The sequence below is a fragment of the Leptodactylus fuscus genome, chromosome 1, assembly GCF_031893055.1.
Source record: "Leptodactylus fuscus isolate aLepFus1 chromosome 1, aLepFus1.hap2, whole genome shotgun sequence".
In the NCBI taxonomy this organism is placed as follows: Eukaryota; Metazoa; Chordata; class Amphibia; order Anura; family Leptodactylidae; genus Leptodactylus; species Leptodactylus fuscus.
Window position 1 is genome coordinate 352240683 of NC_134265.1, and position 26123 is coordinate 352266805.

Sequence of the window (26123 nt, forward strand, 5' to 3'; positions counted from 1 at the left end):
TCTATCTATCATCTATCTATCTATCTATCTATCTATCTATCTAGCTATCTCCTATCTATCTATCTATCTATCTATCTCCTATCTATCTATCTATCTATCTATCTATCTATCTATCTATCTATCTATCTATCTCTCTCCTACCTACCTATCTATCGATCTATCTTCTATCTATCTATCTCCTATCTATCTATCTATCTATCTCCTATCTATCTATCTATCTATCTATCTATCTATCTATCTATCTATCTATCTATCTCATATCTATCTATCTATCTATCTATCTATCTATCTCCTATCTATCTATCTCCTATCTATCTATCTCCTATCTATCTATCTATCTATCTATCTATCTATCTATCTATCTACACAAAACATATATATGACCGCACCAGTCTAGGCACAGTGTCCCAAGCACAGATCACAGTCCGCGGCCCACAGAGACCACTCACGGGCCTGAGTGCTGTCCAGCTGGACTCCGATAAGACTATCTGTAAATCCTGGCCTGTAATGGTTCCCTGAGGACTACTTGGAGGTGTAGTGAGCCGGATGAGTGGAGCTGGAGATGTTCGGCCCTTATCTTGTATTATTTGCTTCATATATTACACTTGCATTAAGTCTGCATTTGCAAACGGAGGTCAAAGCAGTGAAGAATATTTTATGTCTGGTGCTCTGAGGGGAAAAGACTGCCAAAGGCTGCTCAATAATTAAATGGATATCACCTTATTAAAGTTTTAGCTGTTTGTGTTCTTGTAGCTTAGACTGGCAGCACATCCAGGCGGCGGCGGCCCATGTAACGCGGCACACGTGTGGTCGCCCGACATTCCCTAATTCCATGTTGTGTACCCGCAGGAAGGTGGGGGGGACAATACATACCGGGGAATGGGGGGTCTTAAAGGGAACTATTCATCAAGTGCAAACAACATATAAAAGGGGAACTCCCCTATACCCCAACCACACACAGGCTCCAAAGGGAAATCTGTCCCATTGTTTAACAGATTTGTGGAAGTTAAAAGCAAAATGTTGCTATATATGCCGTATCTATATGCCCTTTAATGTTAAAGATTGTATAATAGTATTATTTGGGCAGTTTTATCTAGACATTCCAGAACAATATTGTGCAGAAAATATATGGAAGTATACAGGAATGGCGGTATTATTTATATAGTGTATAGAGGTATTATTTATATAGTATATGGCAGTATTATTTATATAGTTTATGGAGGTATTATTTATATAGTGTATGGAGGTATTATTTATATTGTATATGGTGGCATTATATAGTGTATGGAGGTATTATTTATATAATGTATGGCGGTATTATTTATATAGTGTATGGAGGTATTATTTATATTCTATATGGTGGTATTATTTATATAGTGTATGGAGGTATTATTTATATTGTATATGGTGGCATTATTTATATAGTGTACAGAGGTATTATTTCTATAATATATGGTGGTATTATTTATATAGTTTATGGAGGTATTATTTATATTGTATATGGTGGCATTATTTATATAGTGTACGGAGGTATTATTTCTATAATATATGGTGGTATTATTTATATAGTGTATGGAGGTATTATTTATATTGTATATGGTGGTATTATTTATATAGTGTATGGATGTATTATTTATATAATGTATGGCGGTATTATTTATATAGTGTATGGAGGTATTATTTATATAATGTATGGCGGAATTATTTGGTGTATTATAGATATATTATTTATATAATGTATGGAGGTATTCTTTGGTATGCTGTAGCTGTATTATTTACATAATGTATGGCAGTATTTTTAGCATATCATGCTCTCATGTATGTACTGTATAGAGTTATTTTTTGATATTCATATTATTTATCTAATGTATGGAGATATAATTTGCCAAGTTTTAGTGGTATTTATATACTGTAGGGAGATAATATTTTGCACTTCGTGGCAGTATTATGTAAAGTGAAACCTCTTTGAAGTCTTCTCAAATAAGATGGCTGGTATGGAAAACTGAAAATCTTCACACAAAAAAATGTGGTCTGAATAATGAGATGGTCTTTTGGTTTCACTGTATACAATATATGTTGTGGTGGTATTATTTACAAAATGTTTACTGGTATTTTTTGTCATGTTATGATGGTATTATTTATATAATGTATGGCTGTATTATTTGGCATGTTATAGCAGTATTATTTGATACAATGAATGGGGGTATTAATTGGTGTGTTATGGTGTTATTTATATAAAGCATGGATGTATTATATTTGGCATTTCATGGCGATATTATATAATGTATGGAGGAATAATTTGGCCTGTTATAGCAGTATTATTTATGTATTGTATTATTAGGCTTGTTATGCAGTTTTATTTGAATGGCATAGCACTATTATTTATAAAATGTATGAAAGTATAATTTGACATTTTGTGGTAGTATTATCTATACAATGCAGTGAAGAGTAACTCGGCACACTATAGCGGTATTATTTATTTCATATATAGAGGTATTATTTGGCTTGTTATAGCAGTATTATTTGAATGGCATAGCACTATTATTTATATAGTATATGAAAGTATCATTTGACATGTTGTGGTCGTACTATATATATTGTACAATGGTATTATTTGGCATGATACGGCAGTATTATTTGAATAGCAAAGCACTATCCTTTATATAATGTATGAAAGTATCATTTGACACTTTGTGGTAGTATTATTTATATAACGTAGTATCATTTGTCGTATTATAGTTCTATTATTTATCTAACAAGTGGCGATATTATTTGACACTTTATAGCGGTGTTACTACTTGCTTCGCAGGGCCCCGTTTTCTATTACCATGTGTTTCACAGTAAGAGATGATGCTTCGGACGTTTCTGTACTTCCTCCCCATCGCGCGTGGGAAAGTTCAGGCGAATTGACCTGAGCCGGGTCCCTCTGTTGTGTGTATACGCCCTTGGTCAGCAGGTGTACGTGTGTCTATATAATGACCCCTCTGTCCTATACGCTAGTGACATATGCACGTCTATGGGACCGCTCGCTCATATAGCGCCCCCCAACTCTTCCTGTAATTCTACGTTTCAGATAACCACATCAAAGTATGCAAATGGAAATTGGAAATCTGCTTTCCCGAAAATACAGTGTTGGGCAGATGAATCTTCCAGAAGATTATTCTCCATCTTGAAGGTATAAAACAAAGAGTGTGATTACTTCTGCCTAATCCTTCCTCCAATATTGTGCCGCTGAATACCTTTGAATTCCAATGAAGAAGTTATGCGAGGACTTATTTAACCAGCAATTTCAGGGGGAGGATTGGATTTTTGTTGCAAGCTGGTTTGGGCGATAACTCGTTACGTGTCCGGGAAGCCGCTCATAAGCTGCAAATGTCACCTCGTACAAAGGCGCGTTTAACCTTTTCTAGCTCCTTCCGTGCCCATCCCCCGCCCCTATAGGGGCCTGTATAGGAAAACTCATCTGCACGCAGGTCTTTTATCAGCTCATAAAAGGTGGCAGGAGAGAGTCCCGCTCGCCCGTGCCCTCCAATCAAGGTTTTATTTTATGCCGGTGTCCCACAAATATATATAATCATGTGTCGCGAGCAACCGGGGAAACGCAGAAAGGATGTTGATTGCTTTCATATCAGCTTCACCCAGAGAAAAGAAGGGAAGAAAAATGGAATTAGGCTCCGAAAAACACATGCTGGAGGCTGGAAATAAGGGAATATAATTAGAAGCAGAAAAGCGACGTGGCGAGACTTGGCGACAGAGATGGCGGCTTTTTTTTATAACGAAGTCATTGGTGATAATTAGTCGGAGATGCTCAAGTGTAAATAACCATTTATCAGTGCAAGAGATAGCGGTCATATGTTAGCACCGTAGAACCCCGAGGGGTAAAGGTGTAAAATAAAGTGATAATGTATAGGGTTTTATTTCTCATGTCATGGCGGTATTATTTATATATAATTTATGCAGGTATTATTTGCCATATTATGGCGGTATTATCTATATATTATTTATACAGATATTATTCGCCATATTATGGCGGTATTATTTATATATTATTTATACAGATATTATTTGCCATATTATGGCGGTATTATCTTTATAAAATTTATACAGGTATTATTTAGCATAGTATGGTGGTATTATCTTTATATAATTTATACAGATATTATTTAGCATATTATGGTGGTATTATTTATATATAATTTATACAGGTATTATGGCAGTATTATTTATACAGATATTATTTGCCATATTATGGCGGTATTATTTATATATAATTTATACAGGTATTATTTGCCATATTATGGCGGTATTCTTTATATATAATTTATACAGGTATTATTTGCCATATTATGGTGGTATTCTTTATATATCATTTATATGGGTATTATTTGCCATATTATGGCAGTATTATTTATATATAATTTATACAGGTATTATTTACCATATTATTGCGGTATTATTTATATAACCTGGCATGCTGTGGCAAAATTATTTAATATAAAGTATGGAGCTGTTATTTGGCATGTTATGGTGGTATTATTTATATGGAAAAAAGGGAATATAATTAGAAGTGGAAAACTGACGTGGGGAGCCTTGGCAACAGAGATGGCGGCTTTTTTTAAAAAAAAAATTTTTTAATGAAACCATTGCCAATAATTAGAGGAATATCATTCATATATTAGCGCCATAGAAGGTCTTCGCCTCCATAGGGGCAAAGGTGTAAAATAAAGTGATAGTGTATGTAGTTTTATTTCTCATGTCATGTATTCTTTATATCTAATTTATACAGTTATGGCGGTATTATTTATATAACCTCTGAAAGTGTTATTTGGCAACCGACATGGCGAGCCTTGGCAATAGAGATACCAGCTTTTTTTTTAATGAAACCATTGGTGATAACTAATCAGAGGGATATCAATCATATATTAGTACCATAGAAGTTCATAAAGGTGTAAAATAAAGTTATAATGTATGGAGGTATTAGTGTACATGTCATGGCGGTATTAGTTATACATACTTTATGGGGGTATTATGTCTCATGCTATGGCGGTATTATTTATACATACTTTATGGAGGTATTATGTCTCATGCTATGGCGGTATTATTGATATATACTTTATGGAGCTATTGTATCTCATGTCATTGTGGTATTATTTCTATATACTTTATGAAAATATTATTTGCCATGTTATGGCGATATTATTTATATAATCTCTAAAGCTATTATTTAGCATGCTGTGGCAAAATTATTTTATGTTAAGTAGGATGATATTATTTACATAGAAGTAAAGGGAATATAATTAGAAGCAGCGGATCTGAAAAAACAATGGTGACAGAGATGGCGACTTTTTTTCAGCAAAGCCATTGGCGGTACTTAGTCAGAGATGCTCATGTGTAAATAACCATGTAGCAGGGCGCCATAGAATCATTTCACCAGTCTAGGGAAAAAGGTGTAAAATACAGTAATTTATGGTTGTATTGATTGTCATGTTATGGCGGTATTATTTATATCTAATTTATGGAGGCATTATTTGGCATGCTATGGTGAAACTATTTTATATAAAGCAATGAGTTATTATTTGGCATGTTATGTTGGTATTATTTATATGTATATAAGAGAATATGATTAGGAGCAGAAAACCAACGTAGATGGCGGCATTTTTTTTTTAGTGAATCCATGGGTGATAATTAGTTATAGATAGTCATGTGTAAGTAAGCATTTATCAGGAATCATATATTAGCACCATAGAAGGATTTCACTGCCCTGGGGGCAAAAGTGTAAAATAAAGTAATAAAGAAGATATCATCATATATAAGAGGAACAGTAATACTAAAGGGCAATGACGGGAATAGGAGATGAATGTGGTAAAAATCCCACAAGGAGGCTTCATGTCTTATCCTTATAGAGCGGAGAGGGGGGTCTTAGCATTATTGGTTTGTGGACAGAATATGGGGAAGGGCTCAGGATGCAGCCAGTTACCTTACAGGCAAACAACAAAGGAGAAGAAAGTACTGGGTGGTCTCTGCAGGAAAATGAGGGAGGGATTTCAGGGGGAAATATGTAAATTGGAATATGTATCAGATAGATAGATAGATAGATAGATAGATAGATAGATAGATAGATAGATAGATAGATATGAGATAGATAGATAGATAGATAGATAGATAGATAGTAGATAGATAGATAGATAGATAGATAGATAGATAGATAGTAGATAGATAGATAGATAGATAGATAGGAGATAGAGAGATAGAGAGATAGATAGATAGATAGATAGATAGATAGATAGATAGATAGATAGATAGATAGATAGGAGATATAGTAACCCTCACTGAATCGAGTCCTGGACGTTCCTCCATTTCTGGAGCACTGGACCCCATGGATGGAGCTTAGGTCTTTCTGCAGGATTGCATATTTCCTAAACTAGGTTACTGATAGAAGATCCTTATTCAGCATATCCTCAGTATAGATTTCTTGGAATCACCTTCCCTCTGCGGAGTGTCAGGGGAATCTTAATTATTGTTTTGTTTTGTTTTTTAAATTGCACGACACTAACTTTATCACTTGGAACAGAAATTTCTTCCAATGACCAAATATCCACATTTTCAGGACTTGGATTGTGTCCATCATCTGCTGGCTTTTTCTTGCTCGGGGGATCTTTTGTCACATTACAGTTTCATTCACATCCTATTAAAGATAAAAATGCGACTATGAGATGTTTTCGTCCCTGTCCCATATCACAATCACAACTATATTCTGATATATTCTTCCTCACCTGGACATATCCAGATATATGGAGATAGAACTTCTCAAAACATTGTGATTTTGTGATACTCTGTCACAGGTTGTCTGTGTGTTGCCTGCTGCCTCAGCTAAGTAATAGGAGGGGCCTATATGTTCATTGTTTTTAGATTTAACCTCTTCCATTCCGTGCTATTTTCCCTGGTTCAGGACCATACATATTTTGGGGTTTTTCGTACCTGCAGTTTTGAGGGCCAAAACCTTGTATAGGAATGTATATGGAGGACGACTCCTGCTCCTGCCACCCCTCCATCCATACGTCACCCCGTATACAATCTATAGGCTCTGTCCTTGCACTCGGAGGTCCTGATTCCTTTCCCCATATTACGGCTGTGGTGTTACCTGAAATACCCCTTTTACCCTCTCCTAAATCCACTGGAGAGATCGGAGTTATAAGGCCGACATTTCTTTCTTCTCGCCCGCGATTGCAATCCAGCTAAATTCGCACATTGTAAGTGAACTGGCGCTCTCGCATTCCCTTCTGCGCATCCTTTGTGGATAGAATTAAAAATAATTCCTTTAAGGCTTAAGGTTAAACTAGCGGCAGACCCAATGTACCAGCGCGGCGCCGGATTATGCACAGCCTCGCGGAGATAAATCTCCCATTCCGATAAGGATTCATATTAGGACAATGTTTGTTTTGAGATGCGGCCACTATGTGGATTGCATTAGGAAAAACAGACTCAAAAAGTAGGAGGCCGGGTATTTTTACCTGTTCCCTGCATGTGCTCGGTAATACGCATTACTCAGCAGCAGATGGCGATAGAGAGCTCAGCTAGAAGCCCCTCTCAGATCTATCGGTGGAGAATTTGTGCTCTACTCTAAGATATGGTGGGAATGACAAAATATACTTGGGGGTGTGGGACATGTCAGGGATCTGGACCAAGTGACACCACATTCAGTTATGGCTCATGACTCATTTGTCCAGGGGGTGCCGAGGAGATGTGGACCCGCTTTTTGGGTGGCCCTATTTTTTATTTTTTTTTTTTTTTGGGGGGGGGTTATTTATATGGTGCTATTAGGGTGAGGAGGGGTAATGTGTATCAACACTATTTGTGTAGATGGTACTCTTTTTAGGGACTGTATATGAGGCTATTTTTAGTAACAGAGCATGGGTGACACTGTTTTTGGTAAACGCTGTATATTGTATATGTGGTGCTATTTTTAGGCACCATGTATGTATAGCACTATTTTGAGGGGATATTGTGTATTCAGCACTATTATGGATAGTATATATGGCACTATTTTTAGGGATACTGTATGTACGGCACTCTTTTGGGTGTTCATTGTGTATATGAGACAATTTTGGGAGAATATTGTGAATATGGCACTATTTTCTGGGATATTGTGTATATGGCATAGTTTTTTTGGGGGTATTGTGTATATAGCACTATTTGGGAGGGGTTCTATATAAAGCAGAAATTTCTGGGACACTGCATGTATGACACTATTTTGGAGGAATATTGTGTGTACAGTAGTGATGAGCGAGTAGTATTCGATAAAATATCTCGCCGGCATAGGTATGCGTGGAATCGGCCGAACACCAAGGGGTTAAACGCATCGAATTTTCATAATGTTTAACCCCTTGGTGTTCAGCCGATTACACGCATTCCTATGCCGGCGAGGTATTCCATTGGGGTGATATTGTGTATACAGCACTATTTTGAAGGGATATGGTGTATACAGCACTATTTTGGGGGGTATTGTGTATATGGCACTATATTTTGAGGAAACTGTTCATAGCATTATTTTTGAGGATGAGGTGCGGGACTATTTGATTAGATATTATGTATGCGGCACTATATTGGAGGACAGTGTACATGGCGGTATTGTACATACGACTATATCTAGAGGCAGTTTGTGTATGGCAGTATTGCAGAGATGTATATTAGTAATGTATAGATCTATGCCCCTTATTATAAGATCTCTGCCTGTATCTTGCAGGTACGTACATGGCTATATCAGTATGTGCACATATACATTACAGCCCCCTGCGGCCTGAAGCTGCTCTCTATAACATTTGCATTCCCAGGCGATGCCAGTTCATTTAGACAGCGGATATTCAGTCCTTCGTGTTGCTTATTGAACGCACCAGTGTGAAATTCTAAACCCTCCATATAGGGAACAGCTGGGCCAGGGTAATTTTAGGAAAAAACAGCGGAAAGGAAATCAATGCCCGGAGCAGGTAATGGGTCCGTCCTTTTATCTATGACATGTTGAGTAAGTGGATTCATAAAACAGGACCAGAACTATATGGAGCATAGAGAGGAGGCTTGGCGTGCATTATACGCTCCCATGCTTGAAAGTCACATTTGTGGGAAGCTGGATATGTGACTCCAATATTAGACAGAAGCTTTTAGCTCCTACATTGTCAGAGGAGAATCGCGGTTTTGTGGTTATCAAGACAAAGATAGGATATTTATCTCAGGAGCCGAGCAAGGTGACCAGAGCAGCGACTAGCTGACAACATCACAAACAGCACCGCCATGTTAGAGGATGCTCATCCGGTCAGGGTTGCCCGAAGCTTTGGGGTTCCTGACTGTTCCCCTAGCACTGCCTCCCATCTGTCAGGGCTGCCATAGGGGACGTGATTTATAAGGCTCACTAGATACTGTGGTACTGTGATACTAGATTCTGTTATCTGGGCTCTGTACGGTCCTGTTATCTGGGCTCTGTACGGTCCTGTTATCTGGGCTCTGTACGGTTTTGTTATCTGGGCTCTGTACGGTCCTGTTATCTGGGCTCTGTACGGTCCTGTTATCTGGGCTCTGTACGGTCCTATTATCTGGGCTCTGTACGGTCCTGTTATCTGGGCTCTGTACGGTCCTGTTATCTGGGCTCTGTACGGTCCTATTATCTGGGCTCTGTACGGTCCTGTTATCTGGGCTCTGTACGGTCCTGTTATCTGGGCTCTGTACGGTCCTGTTATCTGGGCTCTGTACGGTCCTGTTATCCGGGCTCTGTACCGTCCTGTTATCCGGGCTCTGTACCGTCCTGTTATCCGGGCTCTGTACCGTCCTGTTATCCGGGCTCTGTACCGTCCTGTTATCCGGGCTCTGTACCGTCCTGTTATCCGGGCTCTGTACCGTCCTGTTATCCGGGCTCTGTACCGTCCTGTTATCCGGGCTCTGTACCGTCCTGTTATCTGGGCTCTGTACCGTCCTGTTATCTGGGCTCTGTACCGTCCTGTTATCTGGGCTCTGTACCGTCCTGTTATCTGGGCTCTGTACCGTCCTGTTATCTGGGCTCTGTACCGTCCTGTTATCTGGGCTCTGTACCGTCCTGTTATCTGGGCTCTGTACCGTCCTGTTATCTGGGCTCTGTACCGTCCTGTTATCTGGGCTCTGTACCGTCCTGTTATCTGGGCTCTGTACCGTCCTGTTATCTGGGCTCTGTACCGTCCTGTTATCTGGGCTCTGTACCGTCCTGTTATCTGGGCTCTGTACCGTCCTGTTATCTGGGCTCTGTACCGTCCTGTTATCTGGGCTCTGTACCGTCCTGTTATCTGGGCTCTGTACCGTCCTGTTATCTGGGCTCTGTACCGTCCTGTTATCTGGGCTCTGTACCGTCCTGTTATCTGGGCTCTGCATGGTCCTGTTATCTGGGCTCTGTACGGTCCTATTATCTGGGCTCTGTACCGTCCTGTTATCTGGGCTCTGTACCGTCCTGTTATCTGGGCTCTGTACCGTCCTGTTATCTGGGCTCTGTACCGTCCTGTTATCTGAGCTCTGTACTGTCCTGTTATCTGGGCTCTGTACGGTCCTGTTATCTGGGCTCTGTACCGTCCTGTTATCTGGGCTCTGTACCGTCCTGTTATCTGGGCTCTGTACGGTCCTGTTATCTGGGCTCTGTACCGTCCTGTTATCTGGGCTCTGTACGGTCCTATTATCTGGGCTCTGTACCGTCCTGTTATCTGGGCTCTGTACGGTCCTGTTATCTGGGCTCTGTACCGTCCTGTTATCTGGGCTCTGTACGGTCCTGTTATCTGGGCTCTGTACCGTCCTGTTATCTGGGCTCTGTACCGTCCTGTTATCTGGGCTCTGTACCGTCCTGTTATCTGGGCTCTGTACCGTCCTGTTATCTGGGCTCTGTACCGTCCTGTTATCTGGGCTCTGTACCGTCCTGTTATCTGGGCTCTGTACGGTCCTGTTATCTGGGCTCTGTACGGTCCTGTTATCTGGGCTCTGTACGGTCCTGTTATCTGGGCTCTGTACCGTCCTGTTATCTGGGCTCTGTACCGTCCTGTTATCTGGGCTCTGTATGGTCCTGTTATCTGGGCTCTGTACCGTCCTGTTATCTGGGCTCTGCATGGTCCTGTTATCTGGGCTCTGTACGGTCCTATTATCTGGGCTCTGTACCGTCCTGTTATCTGGGCTCTGTACCGTCCTGTTATCTGGGCTCTGTACCGTCCTGTTATCTGGGCTCTGTACCGTCCTGTTATCTGGGCTCTGTACCGTCCTGTTATCTGGGCTCTGTACGGTCCTGTTATCTGGGCTCTGTATGGTCCTGTTATCTGGGCTCTGTACGGTCCTGTTATCTGGGCTCTGTACCGTCCTGTTATCTGGGCTCTGTACCGTCCTGTTATCTGGGCTCTGTACGGTCCTGTTATCTGGGCTCTGTACGGTCCTGTTATCTGGGCTCTGTACCGTCCTGTTATCTGGGCTCTGTACCGTCCTGTTATCTGGGCTCTGTACCGTCCTGTTATCTGGGCTCTGTACGGTCCTGTTATCTGGGCTCTGTACCGTCCTGTTATCTGGGCTCTGTACCGTCCTGTTATCTGGGCTCTGTACCGTCCTGTTATCTGGGCTCTGTACGGTCCTGTTATCTGGGCTCTGTACGGTCCTGTTATCTGGGCTCTGTACCGTCCTGTTATCTGGGCTCTGTACGGTCCTGTTATCTGGGCTCTGTACGGTCCTGTTATCTGGGCTCTGTATGGTCCTGTTATCTGGGCTCTGTACCGTCCTGTTATCTGGGCTCTGCATGGTCCTGTTATCTGGGCTCTGTACGGTCCTATTATCTGGGCTCTGTACCGTCCTGTTATCTGGGCTCTGTACCGTCCTGTTATCTGGGCTCTGTACCGTCCTGTTATCTGGGCTCTGTACCGTCCTGTTATCTGGGCTCTGTACCGTCCTGTTATCTGGGCTCTGTACCGTCCTGTTATCTGGGCTCTGTACCGTCCTGTTATCTGGGCTCTGTACGGTCCTGTTATCTGGGCTCTGTACGGTCCTGTTATCTGGGCTCTGTACCGTCCTGTTATCTGGGCTCTGTACCGTCCTGTTATCTGGGCTCTGTACGGTCCTGTTATCTGGGCTCTGTACCGTCCTGTTATCTGGGCTCTGTACGGTCCTGTTATCTGGGCTCTGTACCGTCCTGTTATCTGGGCTCTGTACCGTCCTGTTATCTGGGCTCTGTACCGTCCTGTTATCTGGGCTCTGTACCGTCCTGTTATCTGGGCTCTGTACCGTCCTGTTATCTGGGCTCTGTACGGTCCTGTTATCTGGGCTCTGTACCGTCCTGTTATCTGGGCTCTGTACCGTCCTGTTATCTGGGCTCTGTACCATCCTGTTATATGGGCTGTGTACATTTTTGTGGTCCTGCAATGGTAAAGCAAGGCAGGTGTGAACACACTCTGACATATCTGCTCTGCTCTTCATTGTCCCTTCCCTCCCATTCACAAATACAAAGCTCCTCTCAAGCTGCCCCTTTTTTCTCGATTGCTCTTCCTTGGTCAGACAATCCCAGTGAAGCCTACTACCCTCACCTATTTGGACAGGGCCCTTTAGTGACTATGTCTTATCAGGATGTGTGTCCTGTTCTATGCCTATACAGAACTGTACAATATCTGTGTATTCTGCGGGCCGTCATAGTCACAGAGCGAGCATTCCCTCTCCATCCGCTTCTAGAGATTGTCCGGCCCATGTCCCAGTTTTAATTAATCACCATAAATTTTAATGCCCTATTTTATTGAATACATCTGCGTCCCGTGCTGCGTACTTTCGTCTCGCGGCTCATTGTTCTTATGACCCGCTGTGTGCGCTTGTATATAACCCTGCAGTGCCGAACAAGAAAAATATATATATTTCAGCTGCATTTTCTCCTTTTCAGCGCTCCGCCAATAGGTTTAGCTCTATAGAATACCTGAATGTGCCGGTGTGTTCCAAATAGCACTTTGTCTCGCAACAAAAAAAAAGACCGCGCTCATTTCTTTCGTAAAAGCGTAATTTTTTTTAAACTAAATATTATGCCGTAAGATAATAGCTAATGGCGTCAATACGCCGAAACCTACAGTTAAAATTTAAAAAAAAAAATATTCAAAAATTTTAAAAAAATATTCAAAAAATTTTTAAAAAAAATTTAATTTTTTTTTTCTGTCTTCTCATTTCGTTCCAGCTTCAAGCAGCGGCCAACGGAGCAACCGAAGAAAAACAGCCTCCGAAATCTCGGCGAGCAACAGACAAAAGACAAAAGGTTTCTATACGGATCTATGGAACTAATTGTGTCTTTAAGCAGTAAAGTGGTTCTTAAGGAGAAAAAATATAAGTGCAATTGTTTCCAGTGAATAGGGAAATCAATGTCTTGTGTCTGGGAGGTAGCGCTCCTTCTCTCTGGGTACAAACACCTAAGGGGGGGGGGGGGGATTAGTATATACAGTGGCGGTGCCGGATTTTCACGTAAGGACCCGGTGAATAGGAAATATAATGGCTTCTTTCTGCAAACCTATTATCTCTGTAGTGCATTAGAGTGTAATCTTTGCAACATGTGTCATGAATAGGAGCAGCCGGGCCCGCCAATCTATATGTTTATCATTATTCCAGCTACTTTCCATCTGGCTGCTGTCAAGAGACTCCGGGGCTGTCCGTACGCCATCCACTCCCCCCCTCCCCGCGTCCGTCTCATGTGACATTTATAATAGCGCCATAGCGCCTTCCCTGGCTGGCTATACAGGCTAGTTACGGATTCAGCAAGGCAACCTGGAACGCGGAGATAAGCGGCCACCTTTCCAGATAAAGATATACGTTTCGGCCGGCGTGCATTCAATTAAAATAAAAAAATTCAAAATTCAAAAACATACACAAAAATTTTCCGAATGTGTTAATCAACAGGATGGCGTAAAGGTTTGCTGTCAGGACACCTGTCTGGCAGTGAATACATTGATGGGTATTTTTTTTGGGGAGGGGATTTCTATTTAGTTCTGGCGATGTGCATAAATTTACAGCGCAAAAGGTTATCGCTGATTCATAAGGAGATTACGGATGCAGAATGCTGGGCTCAGGCGCGGCGAGGGGGCCGCCCTATGTAGATTTAGGGACTAGATTTTAAGGGTGGCCGCGGGGATGGAAAGTAAAAGGTCGCACCCGTGGGAATATGCATATGGAAATTTTTTGTTTGCTTCTAGGCAGCTCATATCTTATGGAAATGATATTCTAAAGGTTCCTTTATATAGGACTAAGGCGCTGTTCACATCTATGTTGTATATCACAAAAGCTAGCGACATGGATACCAACAGCGCCCAACTTTTTCGGGGTTCTGCCAAGGTGCCATTGTCACAGGAAGTAGATTTTTTTTCATTTGTAGTTGCTAACTTTGAGAAAAATTTTTAGGGATGGGGCGTAATTTTGTGCAGGTGTGTCCTGCAGTGGGCGGGGTTTACCCAAAAAAGAAAATTAAACCACACCCTTGTTTACATGCCAGACCCCATGTTTACATATACCTCCACCTATTCACTCCCACACAATAATGCTTATTTAGTGGTTCCCACATATCTAGTGTTCTTTTAGTGACTCCCAACGGGATATAATGCCCTGTTATGGTCCCCACACAGTATAATATACACATTATGCACATTATAATATCCCCTCTACTAGCCCCACAAGCCTTATAATGCCTCATTAGTGGCCCCATACAGTATAATGCTCCATTTTATTGCTCCACACAGTATAATGCCCCCTTTACTAGCCCCCACAGTATAATGCCCCCATAGTAGCCCCATACAGTATAATGCTCCCTTTTATTGCTCCACACAGTATAATGCCCCCTTTACTAGCCCCCACAGTATAATGCCCCCATAGTAGCCCCATACAGTATAATGCTCCCTTTTATTGCTCCACACAGTATAATGCCCCCTTTACTAGCCCCACATTATAATGTCCCCATAGTAGCCCCATACAGTATATTGCTCCCTTTTATTGCTCCACACAGTGTAATGCCCCCTTTACTAGCCCCACATTATAATGTCCCCATAGTAGCCCCATACAGTATATTGCTCCCTTTTATTGCTCCACACAGTATAATGCCCCCTTTACTAGCCCCGCATTATAATGTCCCCATAGTAGCCCCATACAGTATATTGCTCCCTTTTATTGCTCCACACAGTATAATGCCCCCTTTACTAGCCCCACATTATAATGTCCCCATAGTAGCCCCATACAGTATATTGCTCCCTTTTATTGCTCCACACAGTATAATGCCCCCTTTACTAGCCCCCACATTATAATGTCCCCATAGTAGCCCCATACAGTATATTGCTCCCTTTTATTGCTCCACACAGTATAATACCCCCTTTACTAGCCCCACATTATAATGTCCACATAGTAGCCCCATACAGTATAATGCTCCCTTTTATTGCTCCCCACACAGTATAATACCCCCTTTACTAGCCCCCACAGTATAATGTCCCCATAGTAGCCCCATACAGTATATTGCTCCCTTTTATTGCTCCACACAGTATAATACCCCCTTTACTAGCCCCACATTATAATGTCCACATAGTAGCCCCATACAGTATAATGCTCCCTTTTATTGCTCCCCACACAGTATAATACCCCCTTTACTAGCCCCCACAGTATAATGCCCCCATAGTAGCCCCATACAGTATAATGCTCCCTTTTATTGCTCCCCAAAGTATAATGCCCCCTTTACTAGCCCCCACAATATAATTCCCCCATAGTAGCCCCGTACAGTATAATGCTCCCTTTTATTGCTCCCCACAGAATAATGTTGCCTTTACTAGCCCCCACAGTATAATGCCCCTATAGTAGCCCCATACAGTATAATGCTCCCTTGTATTGCTCCACACACAGTATAATACCCCTCTACTAGCCATGCACAACATAACACCCCCTTAGTGGCCCCATACAGTATAATGCCCCATTTTATTTCTCCTCACACAGTATAATGCCCCCTTTACTAGGCTCCTCACATAATGCTCCCATTGTTGCCCCATAAGGTATAATGCTCCATTGCTCCCTTTTACTGATCTCCACATAATGCCCCATGTACTAGTCCTACACAGTATAATGCTCCTATTGCTTGCCCCCACACAGTAAAATACCCCCTTAGTGGCCACACAAAGTATAATGCTCCCTTTTATTTCTCCACACAAAGTATAATGCTCCCTTTTATTTCTCCACACAAAGTATAATGCTCCCTTTTATTTCTGCACACACAGTATAATGCCTCTTTGCTGGCCCCCACACAGTATAATGCAGCAAGTTTCTACCTCATGCAAAAAGTGCTTTATTCACATTGATAGAGGTCAGTATTTTTCTGTAACATCCCACCTGATCCTGTAGGTGCTTTTGAGTGGGGCTGACCTGTATGCAGCAGATTCTCCCCTACTTTCTGTGTGCAGTGTAAGGCAGTCTATCTTTGGAGTGTGGAGGACACTGGAAAACATACAAACTCCATACAAATGTTATCCTTGGCTGGATTAGTCCAGTACCGCAGGCAGGGGTGTAGTTATATAATGTGCAGAGACTCTGCAGGCCCTGGACGCATCAATGGCAGTGCCCTAATTTCTCCAAATATCTTACTGGTATATTGACAAATATGACAATTTATTAGCAATGGAAACCCTATGGAATGGCCCTGTTTGATTCAGGTGACCCCTAACCTATCTATCTGCAGGGCTGGGTTGATAGGTTGGGTTCCAGTGACACTCCCTTTAAGAACAAAGCTACCCTTTATCCACATCTCTGCATTTACTCGCTTGCTCTTGTTTTCATGCGGCGCTTTGTTCCTTATTTATACAAATGCAGAAAATGCTATTGAATAAGCGCATCAGTCACTACTGTAGAAGCTAGGTAACAATACGCGGGCACGGAGATGATTCACCATTGTGCGACCTAGGGAAGACCTCACTATAGAATATTCAAGTACGCTCTGCCTTTCAGATCAATAACCTGCCTATAGTTTAATTGCCGCCTGCTAGTTAAGAACAAGGCTTAGAAGCCATAGATACAACACAGTACGTAGAGAGAATCCGCTCTACAACATAATGCGCATGTAGTGCACTGGATGCCCCGCTTGTGTGTAGTCGATATATTGTGTATAGAGAAAGAAAGCCTGCACTCCATAAGAGATAAAAGGCACTTAGTGATGACGGTGCTGCTGCTGCCGAGGAGCTCAGGCGGTGAACCGATTGTCTGGAGATGCCAGTCGCCTCTCTCGTTCAATATACTTAGAATACTGAGAAGTTCATAGGTAGGTAGGGCTGTGGGGGCATTTGCCACAGAAATATGGTCGGCCCAAAGAACCCAAGTCCAACACCTTATCTTCCTACATCATTGGAAGCTCCTTCTGTGAATCAAAACCACAAATTTCCCTCTAATTCCGGGCCCACTGATACTCACCACCCCATATACACTGATATTCACCTCCCCCCTACACTGATACTCACCCCCTCCCCCACTGATACTCACCGCCCCCTCTCTACACTGATACTCACCACCCCATATACAATGATATTTACCTCCCCCTCCCTCCTCTCTCCTCGGCTTCGTAGTGAAACAGATTTCACCAAAATTTTTCAAAAATTAAACTTTTGGGGTTCACCACCCAGAATTATTATTATACTCTGGGTTCTCATAAGACCTCAGAGTAAAGGAAGTGAAGGCCCCGGGGAGGTATGGAAACATAAACCGTAATACTCACCTTCCCCTCCTTACACTGATACTCACCTCCCCCTCCTTACACTGATACTCGCCTCCCCCTCCTTACACTGATACTTGCCTCCCTTTCACTACATTGATACTCACCTCCCCCTCCCTACACTGATACTCACCTCCCCCTCCCTACACTGATACTCACCTCCCCCTCCTTACACTGATACTCACTTCCACTTCAATACACTAATACTCACCTCCCCCTCCCTACATTGATACCTCCCCTCCTTACATTGATACTCACCTGCACTTCACGACACTGATACTCATCTCCCCCTTCCTACACTGATACTCACCTCCCCTTCACTACACTGATACGCACCCCCCCTACAATGATACTCACTCACTCCCTATATTGATACTCACCACCCCTTCCCTTCACTGATACTCACCTCCCCCTCCTTAAACTGATACTCACCTCCCCCTCCTTACATTGATACTCACCTCCCCCTCCCTACACTGATATTAACATCCCCTTCACTACAGTGATACTCATCTCACTCTCCCTACAGTGATATTTACCTCCCCCTACACTGATACTCACCACCCCATATACACTGATATTCACCTCCCCCCTACACTGATATTCACCTCCCCCTCCCTACACTGATACTCACCCCCTCCCTATATTGATACTCACCTCCCCCTCCTTAAACTGATACTCACCTCCCTCTCCTTACACTGATACTCACTTCCCCCTCCCTACACTGATATTAACATCCCCTTCACTACACTGATATTCACCTCCCCCTCCCTACACTGATACTCACCACCCCATATACACTGATATTCACCTCCACCTCCCTCATCTCTCCTCGGCTTCCCTCTGGTCCTCTGCAGTCTTCTTCTAGCCTCCTGGGTGACATCACAGGTCCCCGGGTATCACTAAGCCTTTCATTGGGCTTCAGTGGTCAATAGAACTGATGATTAATGTGTGGTAGTAATAGGAAGTAATGGCACTTGTCCTATAAATATGACTATGAAGTGTAGACCTCCTATCGCTGTACTTAAAGGGGTTGTCCAGTCACAACAACAAAATGACCCCCCTATCCAAGGAAGGGTCCACAGAGTTGGAGTTGTAAATGTGAAGCTGAGCTCTGCCGCCTCTGTAATGCCATGTCCATAGTGATGAGCCAAACTGGTAACAAGATAACATTAAAGCAGAAATATGTAAAATATGATAAAAATTTATTTAATACACAACATTTCCACATCTAAAGGTCATCTAATGCTAATAAGGTTGTGTAAGGACAGTCAGGCAGCCGTGCATTTAAAGGGAATGTGTCGCCAAGTTTATACATGTATTTGTTAACACCAGATCGGGATATTTTTCACTTTTTTAAAATCTGATTTTTTTATTCTATTTCCTGTACATAAGTATGGGGGCGGCCATCTTGCCTGAGCTTCTCCTCTGCTCTCTATGGGAGACATCTTGCATCTTGACCCTGGTCTACACCATTCTCCATCTATATTGTGTCTACCTATTCAGAAGACTAATGGAAGATTATGTAGATAATCTGTTTTCCCTTAGCCCAAACAGCAGCACAAGATGGGGTATTCCTGCCCCTGTGTACTGTTAGGACAGGTGGAACTTTTAATAAACTAACTAGTTACCCTCCCATAAAAGGTCCAGGAGACCTCCCCCTCCCTGTGTTAGTCTCCAAGTACCATACCGACTATAATAATTTATCCTTTAACAAGAAAGGGAGGGAGCTTTGTGCTGCTGTTTGGGCTAAGGGAAAACAGATTATCTACATAATCTTCCATTCCCCCTACGCCCAAACAGCAGCACAAGATGGGGACTTAACAAGTAATACCCCTTCTAGGGAGGGAGATCCTGACAAGCAGAGGTCAGGATAGAATAACCAAAAGATTTTGCCTTGGAAACATGCCAGTCTAACCTATAGTGTCTGGCGAACGTCAAGTGGGAAGACCAAGATGCAGCCGCACAGATTTGGTCTACTGAGAGGGATTGCCTCTCTGCCCATGATGCAGCCACCGACCTGGTAGCGTGGGCTCGCAAAAATTCCGGAACCTGCAGCCCTTGTGACTGTAAGGCCACTGAGATGGCTTCTCTGATCCACCTCGACAGAGTGGGTTTGGATGCCTTGACACCTCTGTTGTGACCAAAAAAATTGATAAGCAGGTTTTCTGACTTACGGAATGGGCCTGTTCGGTCCAGGTATACTTGCAATGTTCGCACCAGATCCAGACTATGCATCCTCTCCTCCCACTCCGAGGAGGGAGAGGGGAAAAAAGTGGGCAAGGTTATAGTCTGGTTTATATTTTCCACTGACGGAACCTTGGGCAGAAAACCTTGAACAAACCTAAGCTGGACTCTGTCTGGAAAAAAGACTGTGTATGGCTCTGATGCCGCCAAGGCCTGGAGCTCACCCACTCGCTTGGCCGATGTGATCGCCAGCAAAAAAGTCACCTTCCAAGAGAGGTACTTGAAGTCCACTTCAGCTAAAGGTTCAAATGGAGGGCCACATAGCCCTTGCAGGACCGCAGCTAAGTCCCATTGGGGAGCCGGGGGCCGAACCGGGGGTCGGAGCCTGGAGGCCCCTTTCTGGAATTGCCTTATAAGAGGATTCTGAGACAGTCTAGTCCCCAATAGAGCGGATAACGCCGAGACATGTACTCTCAAGGTGGCTGGGGACAATTCCTTGTCCAACCCTTCTTGTAAAAACTCCAGGACTGATTCGATAGATGTTGTATCGCACTGCCTCCTGGCTCCCCAATCGTTAAATACTTGGGCGATCCTCTGGTAACTACGATTGGTTGAGTCCGCTCTAGAGTGGGCCAGTGTTCTTAAAACGGCCTGGGACAATCCTCTGTCTCCACGTACGGTGCGGTCAACCTCCAGGCAGTGAGGTTGAACCTGTCCAGATCCTGGCAGAGCTGACTGTTTAGAGTTACCAGGTTTTGGACACACGGAAGCCTCCAGTAGGTCCCTCGACTCATTACCATGAGGTGGGTAAACCATGCCCTTTTCGGCCAGAACGGCATGATGACAATGGCCGATGTCTGGTCCTGCCTGAGTTTTGCCAACACCCTGGGAATCATTGGAATGGGAGGAAAAACGTATACTAGTTTGAAGCTCCAGGGTATTGACAGGGCATCGATCGCCAAGGGATTGCCGTCCCGGTACAGGGAGCAAAACCGTCCCACCTTGGCGTTGTGTTGGGTGGCCATCAGATCCACCTCGGGGAGACCCCATATCCTGGTAAGCTGTTGGAAAATTTCCAGGGACAGGGACCATTCGGCTGTTGTCACTAGTCCCCTGCTTAGTTGATCTGCCAGGACGTTGAGGTGGCCTTTGATATGTACCGCTGACAGCCGGGACAAATTCTTCTCCGCCCATGAAAATATCAGATCGGTCACCCGCATCAAGGAGGGGGACCTGGTGCCCCCTTGTTTGTTGATATATTGGACGGCCGTTGAATTGTCTGTTCTTACTCTGACAGCCTTCCCTTGGAGATGGGGAGTCAGAGTCCGTAGTGCCAGAAAAACTGCCGTAAGTTCTCGCCAATTGGAGGAGCGAGTTCTCTCCTGCGGGTTCCATGTTCCCCGTATTAGGGTCTCCCCCAGATGCGCTCCCCAGCCTGTTAGGGAGGCATCTGTGGTCAACAGGGTCCAGGAGGTCTGGACCGTGGACCTCCCGTCTTTGAGTTGGGACCACCATTGTAGTGATCGACGGGCACTGATGGAAAGCTGGATAGGCTTCTGAAGTCCCATGGGACTGTGGTTCCATACTCTCAGGATCTCGAGTTGTAACGGGCGCATGTGCCATAGAGCCCAGGGAACTGCCTCGATGGTCGCGGACATGAGACCTAGGACCTTCATCGCTGTCCTGATTGTAACCTCCCTGGTTCGGGATAGGTAGTGAACCGCTCGACCAATCTTCTCTTTTCGAGGAGAGGGCAGGGAGATCATCATACTGAGAGAATCCAGGTTGAACCCTAGGAATTGAATCCGGGTAGATGGAACCACTACTGACTTTTGCCAGTTTACTAGCCAGCCCAGTTCGCTTATAAATGCCACTGTGATGCTCAACTGCGTGGCGAGGAGCTCCCTTGACTGAGCTTTTATTAGCCAATCGTCTAGATATGGGACAATAAATATCCCCTGGAGGCGCAGGGCGGCTATGACCGGGGCCACTACCTTTGTAAAGGTGTGGGGGGCTGAGGTTATACCGAACGGGAGAGCTGTAAACTGGAAGTGATGTAATCTTCCGTTTAGATATGTGGCAATCCGTAAATATTTTCTGTGTGGAGGATAGATAGGAATATGGAGGTATGCGTCCCTCAAATCCAAGGTGACGAATAGATCTCCTGGCTGCAGAAAAGGGAGAACCGACCTTATGGTCTCCATCCGGAACCGGACCTTGCGGATAAATTGATTTACATACCTTAGGTTGATAATCATGCGCCACCCTCCGGTCGATTTTGGCACTAGAAACACGGGTGAGTAGACGCCTTGCCCTTGTTCGTTCAGGGGGACGGGTTCCAATGCAGCCTTGTCGATATACTCCAACACAGATCTTTGCAGATGAAGTTGTTTGGTGCCCTGAAGAGGGCGGGTCCTCCTGCATCTGTCTGGAGGAAGGGAAAGGAAGTTTATTTTGTAGCCTTCCCCGTATAAGTTGGAGAACCCAAGGATCCTGGATCTGATGGTGCCAGGCGGTTAAATGTAAGGAGAGACGACCCCCCACCTTGGCCCTGCAGGCAAGGGGGTCGTGACAGTCAGAAGGTGGATCTTTTCTCACCACCACGGGAGGAACCTCGACCGCCTCTTGGGCCCGAGGGGCGCCTACGGAACTGGCCTCTAGACATGCCTCTGGAGGGGGCGTAGCCCCGAAAGGATCGTTGCCTGGATCCTGTGGACTGGGGCAGGTTCTTACCCTTTGAATCGGCCAGACCCTCCATTATCCGGTCGAGTTCGCTGCCAAATAGCCTGCCGGGCTCGAATGGCAAGGCGCATAAATTAAACTTGGAGGCATTATCTGCCCTCCAGGGCTTAAGCCAGAGGGGGCGCCTTGCGGCGGTGGACAATGCCATGGATCTTGCGGCCAGCTTGACCTGGTAGAAGGCCGCCTCCGAGAGATAGTCAGACATGAGGGAAATATTTGTCATGGCCGACAGCAAGTCGTCCCGATGGACCCCGGAGTCAATATCTCTCTCCAGCTTAGAGATGTCTGACCGCAGTTTAGCGACCACCTCGCTAGCCGCAATGCCCACTGAGGCCTGTGCCGAGGAAGAGGCGTATACACGCCTCAGGGATCCCTCCGCCCTGCGATCCATCACATCTTGGAGGTTAGAGCCATCCTCCGCTGGTACCACCGTGCGCTTTGACAGTTTGGAGACGGCTATGTCAACCTTGGGCGGAGGGCCCCAGGAGCTGGATTGTGCCTCGGATAGGGGAAAAAGAGACCTAAAGCGTCTAGACGCAATGAATGGGCGTTCAGGGAACCGCCATTCAGCCTCCAGCCTTTTTACCAAGTCTGGGTCCGCCCTGAAGGCTCTGAGAGAGGTAGATGGAGCCTCCTCAGCCGCCTCCTCCAACTCCTTAGCCCGAACCACTCTTAGCAGTTTGGGCATCCTCTCCACCGAGAATACCGGCTTAGATGGGTCCAGGTTGTCCTCCGCCGAGGATACCTCGTCCAAGATCTGGAGACCCTCCATCGGTGGGAGAGAAGGAGGCGAATCCAGCCGTGGTCTCTTGGCCAATTGAGAGATAGAGAATTTCATCTCTTTCATCGACTCCTCGACGAATTCCCTTACCCAACCGACCATGTCACGGACAGAAGTGTCTTCTGAGGGGGGACCCCGACACCCGCGACAACATTGGTAAGCGTAGCCATCAGGTAAGGGGACTTCGCATTTGGCGCAGGCAAGGTGGCGACGCTTACTGGAAGCCTTCCTTTTAGGGTTATCCGCCACTGAAGAGGAGGATGACATCTAAGGAAAAACATATTACTCATTATTTCCCTTACCTTTGCAGCCTCTACCCTGAGGGCCCACCAGGGGGCATACATCACCTTTTGAAAGGAATTTCAGCACCTGTGGTGTCAGGAAATTTTCTTCTACTTTCTGGTTGCCCAGGGAGAGTAGGAACCTGCAAGCTAAGCAGACAGGCAACCTACTCTGGGCAGACCAGGAAGAAATAGGGAGAAACGGGGGCGGGGCGAACCTTAGCTCCGCCCCCTTCCAGCGCCTCGGCTAGAGCCAGGCTTGGGGGCACCATTTTATTCCTAGCCTAAGATGGCTAGGAGGATGGAGTGGAGGGGGACACTATCCCTTTAAATCCAGCACAAAAAGCGGGGTGGGAGCGCTGCTCAAGCGCTCCCAAAGTCCGGCCGAGCGGGGACGACGGTCCGCGCATGCGGGAAGAGAGGAAGTCCGCGGAGCACCAGCAAATAGTGCCCGCGGCGAAACAAGGAACCGCATCTACAGTTCCCCCCGGCAGCCGGACGAGTGGCGCCGCAGCGCCGAGAACAGATACGCTGCCTCACCATCCCCCCCCCCCCCCGCTGTAGCACAGATGGGGCCGCGCCAGACCGGAGAAGGCAGGAGGCGCCGTCAAGGAGGCAAAGAAAGCCCCAAACCCCCGGTAAGACTCTGATAGCAGCAGCACAAGATGGGGGAGGGGGGGGGGGGGCTAGAAAAGGGAGATTTCCTCCATAAAAAGAGAAAATGTGTGGGAGAGGAGGAGACCTCTCCCTCCACCTGTCCTGGTAACAGGACAGAAAAAAACACAGGGAGGGGGAGGTCTCCTGGACCTTTTATGGGAGGGTAACTAGTTAGTTTATTAAAAGTTCCACCTGTCCTAACAGTACACAGGGGCAGGAATACCCCATCTTGTGCTGCTGTTTGGGCGTAGGGGGAATGACACCTTTGCTCTCGGGGTTTCTCTAGTCTGTGGGATGGGAGAACTTCCATCACCATAACTGGTTTGGAGATGACACATTTTGGTGATGGATATACAAAGGTCATTCTATCATGTCGCTCGTGTCAATTGTCTGCAGTCTTCTGGAGGCCTCATATCTAGAATCCGTGCAAGTGTTAGCCTGAACATCCTTGTCACAGAAGATCAGGCGTCAAGTTGTCCTCCCCTGACAGGTTCTCCTACGTTATTAAGATCAATGGTTGCCTATTTCATCATTTGACCAATTTGATTCTTCAAACAAACCTTGGAGTAAAATGTCAGGGCCGTATTAACAAGCCATCACTCTTTGTCAAGTGAGATTTCGGATCTATTGACAGCACCTCATAAATTTTCTAGTCATAACCCATTACACCGCTGACACATCCTCCAACATTTAATGAGACGTATGATAGTCAGCTCCCTCTCGAAATGACAGAGAGATTGGTGTGTACCTTCTTCTAATTGTCATAGTCTGGAAATCTCAGGTGACATGGATAAGACAAGGTATCAGCCGCATGAACGGATCAAATTATCCTCTAAGGGGTGATGGTAAATGTCTTAAACATGAAAACATGCTAAAGGCTCAGAGATCAGAGATTATTAGCGGTCAAAGTTCCTCAGGGGTGGGATTTTAATTTTTAAGAACAAGTCCCCGAGGTTCAAAGCAAGTTAAAGTTTGTGAAAATCTCACATGTATTTGGAAAGGAAGGACCTGATGGTATAGTGGTATATGTGATACCCAGGGAAATAACTAAGTACCCCCCTTTCCAACAACTTGGGTAAGAGTCTAGGTTCTCAGTTAGCCCCAGGACTTACAGTAGATGCCTGAATCTCAAATATCTTAACATGCAGGAGTAAAGAAATAGCAGTTTTGGTCCTCTGCTCATTATTGTTTGGGTCTGAAGAGACACCAGAATATAATAATAGAAGTTCCATTTCGGATTTCCAAACAAAATCACAAACGAAATACATTCAGCACCGCCTCTTCTGATACTTGACAATCTGCCATCTGGGGCAAGATGCTCATCTTGCATCATGGCAGATGAAACCCTTCCCAGAGGGATAGGCCACACAAAAGGGATACAGATTTAGCCAAAGAAATTCATAAAGTAGACACTTGAATATTGGGAAATATGATTATTAGAAATGAGTGAACAGTGTTCGATCGAATTGATATTCGATTGAATATCAGGCCATTTGAGGTATTCGATTCCAATCGAATACCACGAGGCAAACGCACTTTTTTTGCACCAATAACTGTGCTGGGGAGATGGGACAGGAACTACGACAATGGAGGCATCGAAAAACAATCGGAAAAAGGAATTGACTGGCTAAATCAGGTGACCTCCAATTTATATGAATAGTCAATTTCAGATTCGGTTCATATGAGACTGTGAACTATGTGACTGTGAGACAGGGGCATATGTACAGGCAGGGTTAGCTAGGGATTACCT

At 44.6% G+C, this 26123-nt stretch overlaps 1 protein-coding gene across 1 annotated transcript in view; it reads left to right on the forward strand.

Annotated features, from left to right (window-relative positions):
• Positions 1–26123, forward strand: part of GFRA4 (GDNF family receptor alpha 4) — a 314381-nt gene that overhangs the window by 230294 nt on the left and 57964 nt on the right. The window contains exon 2 of the mRNA XM_075261790.1: positions 13190–13267. Within this exon, the coding sequence (XP_075117891.1) occupies positions 13190–13267 (78 nt within the window). The remainder of the gene's footprint in view (positions 1–13189; positions 13268–26123) is intronic.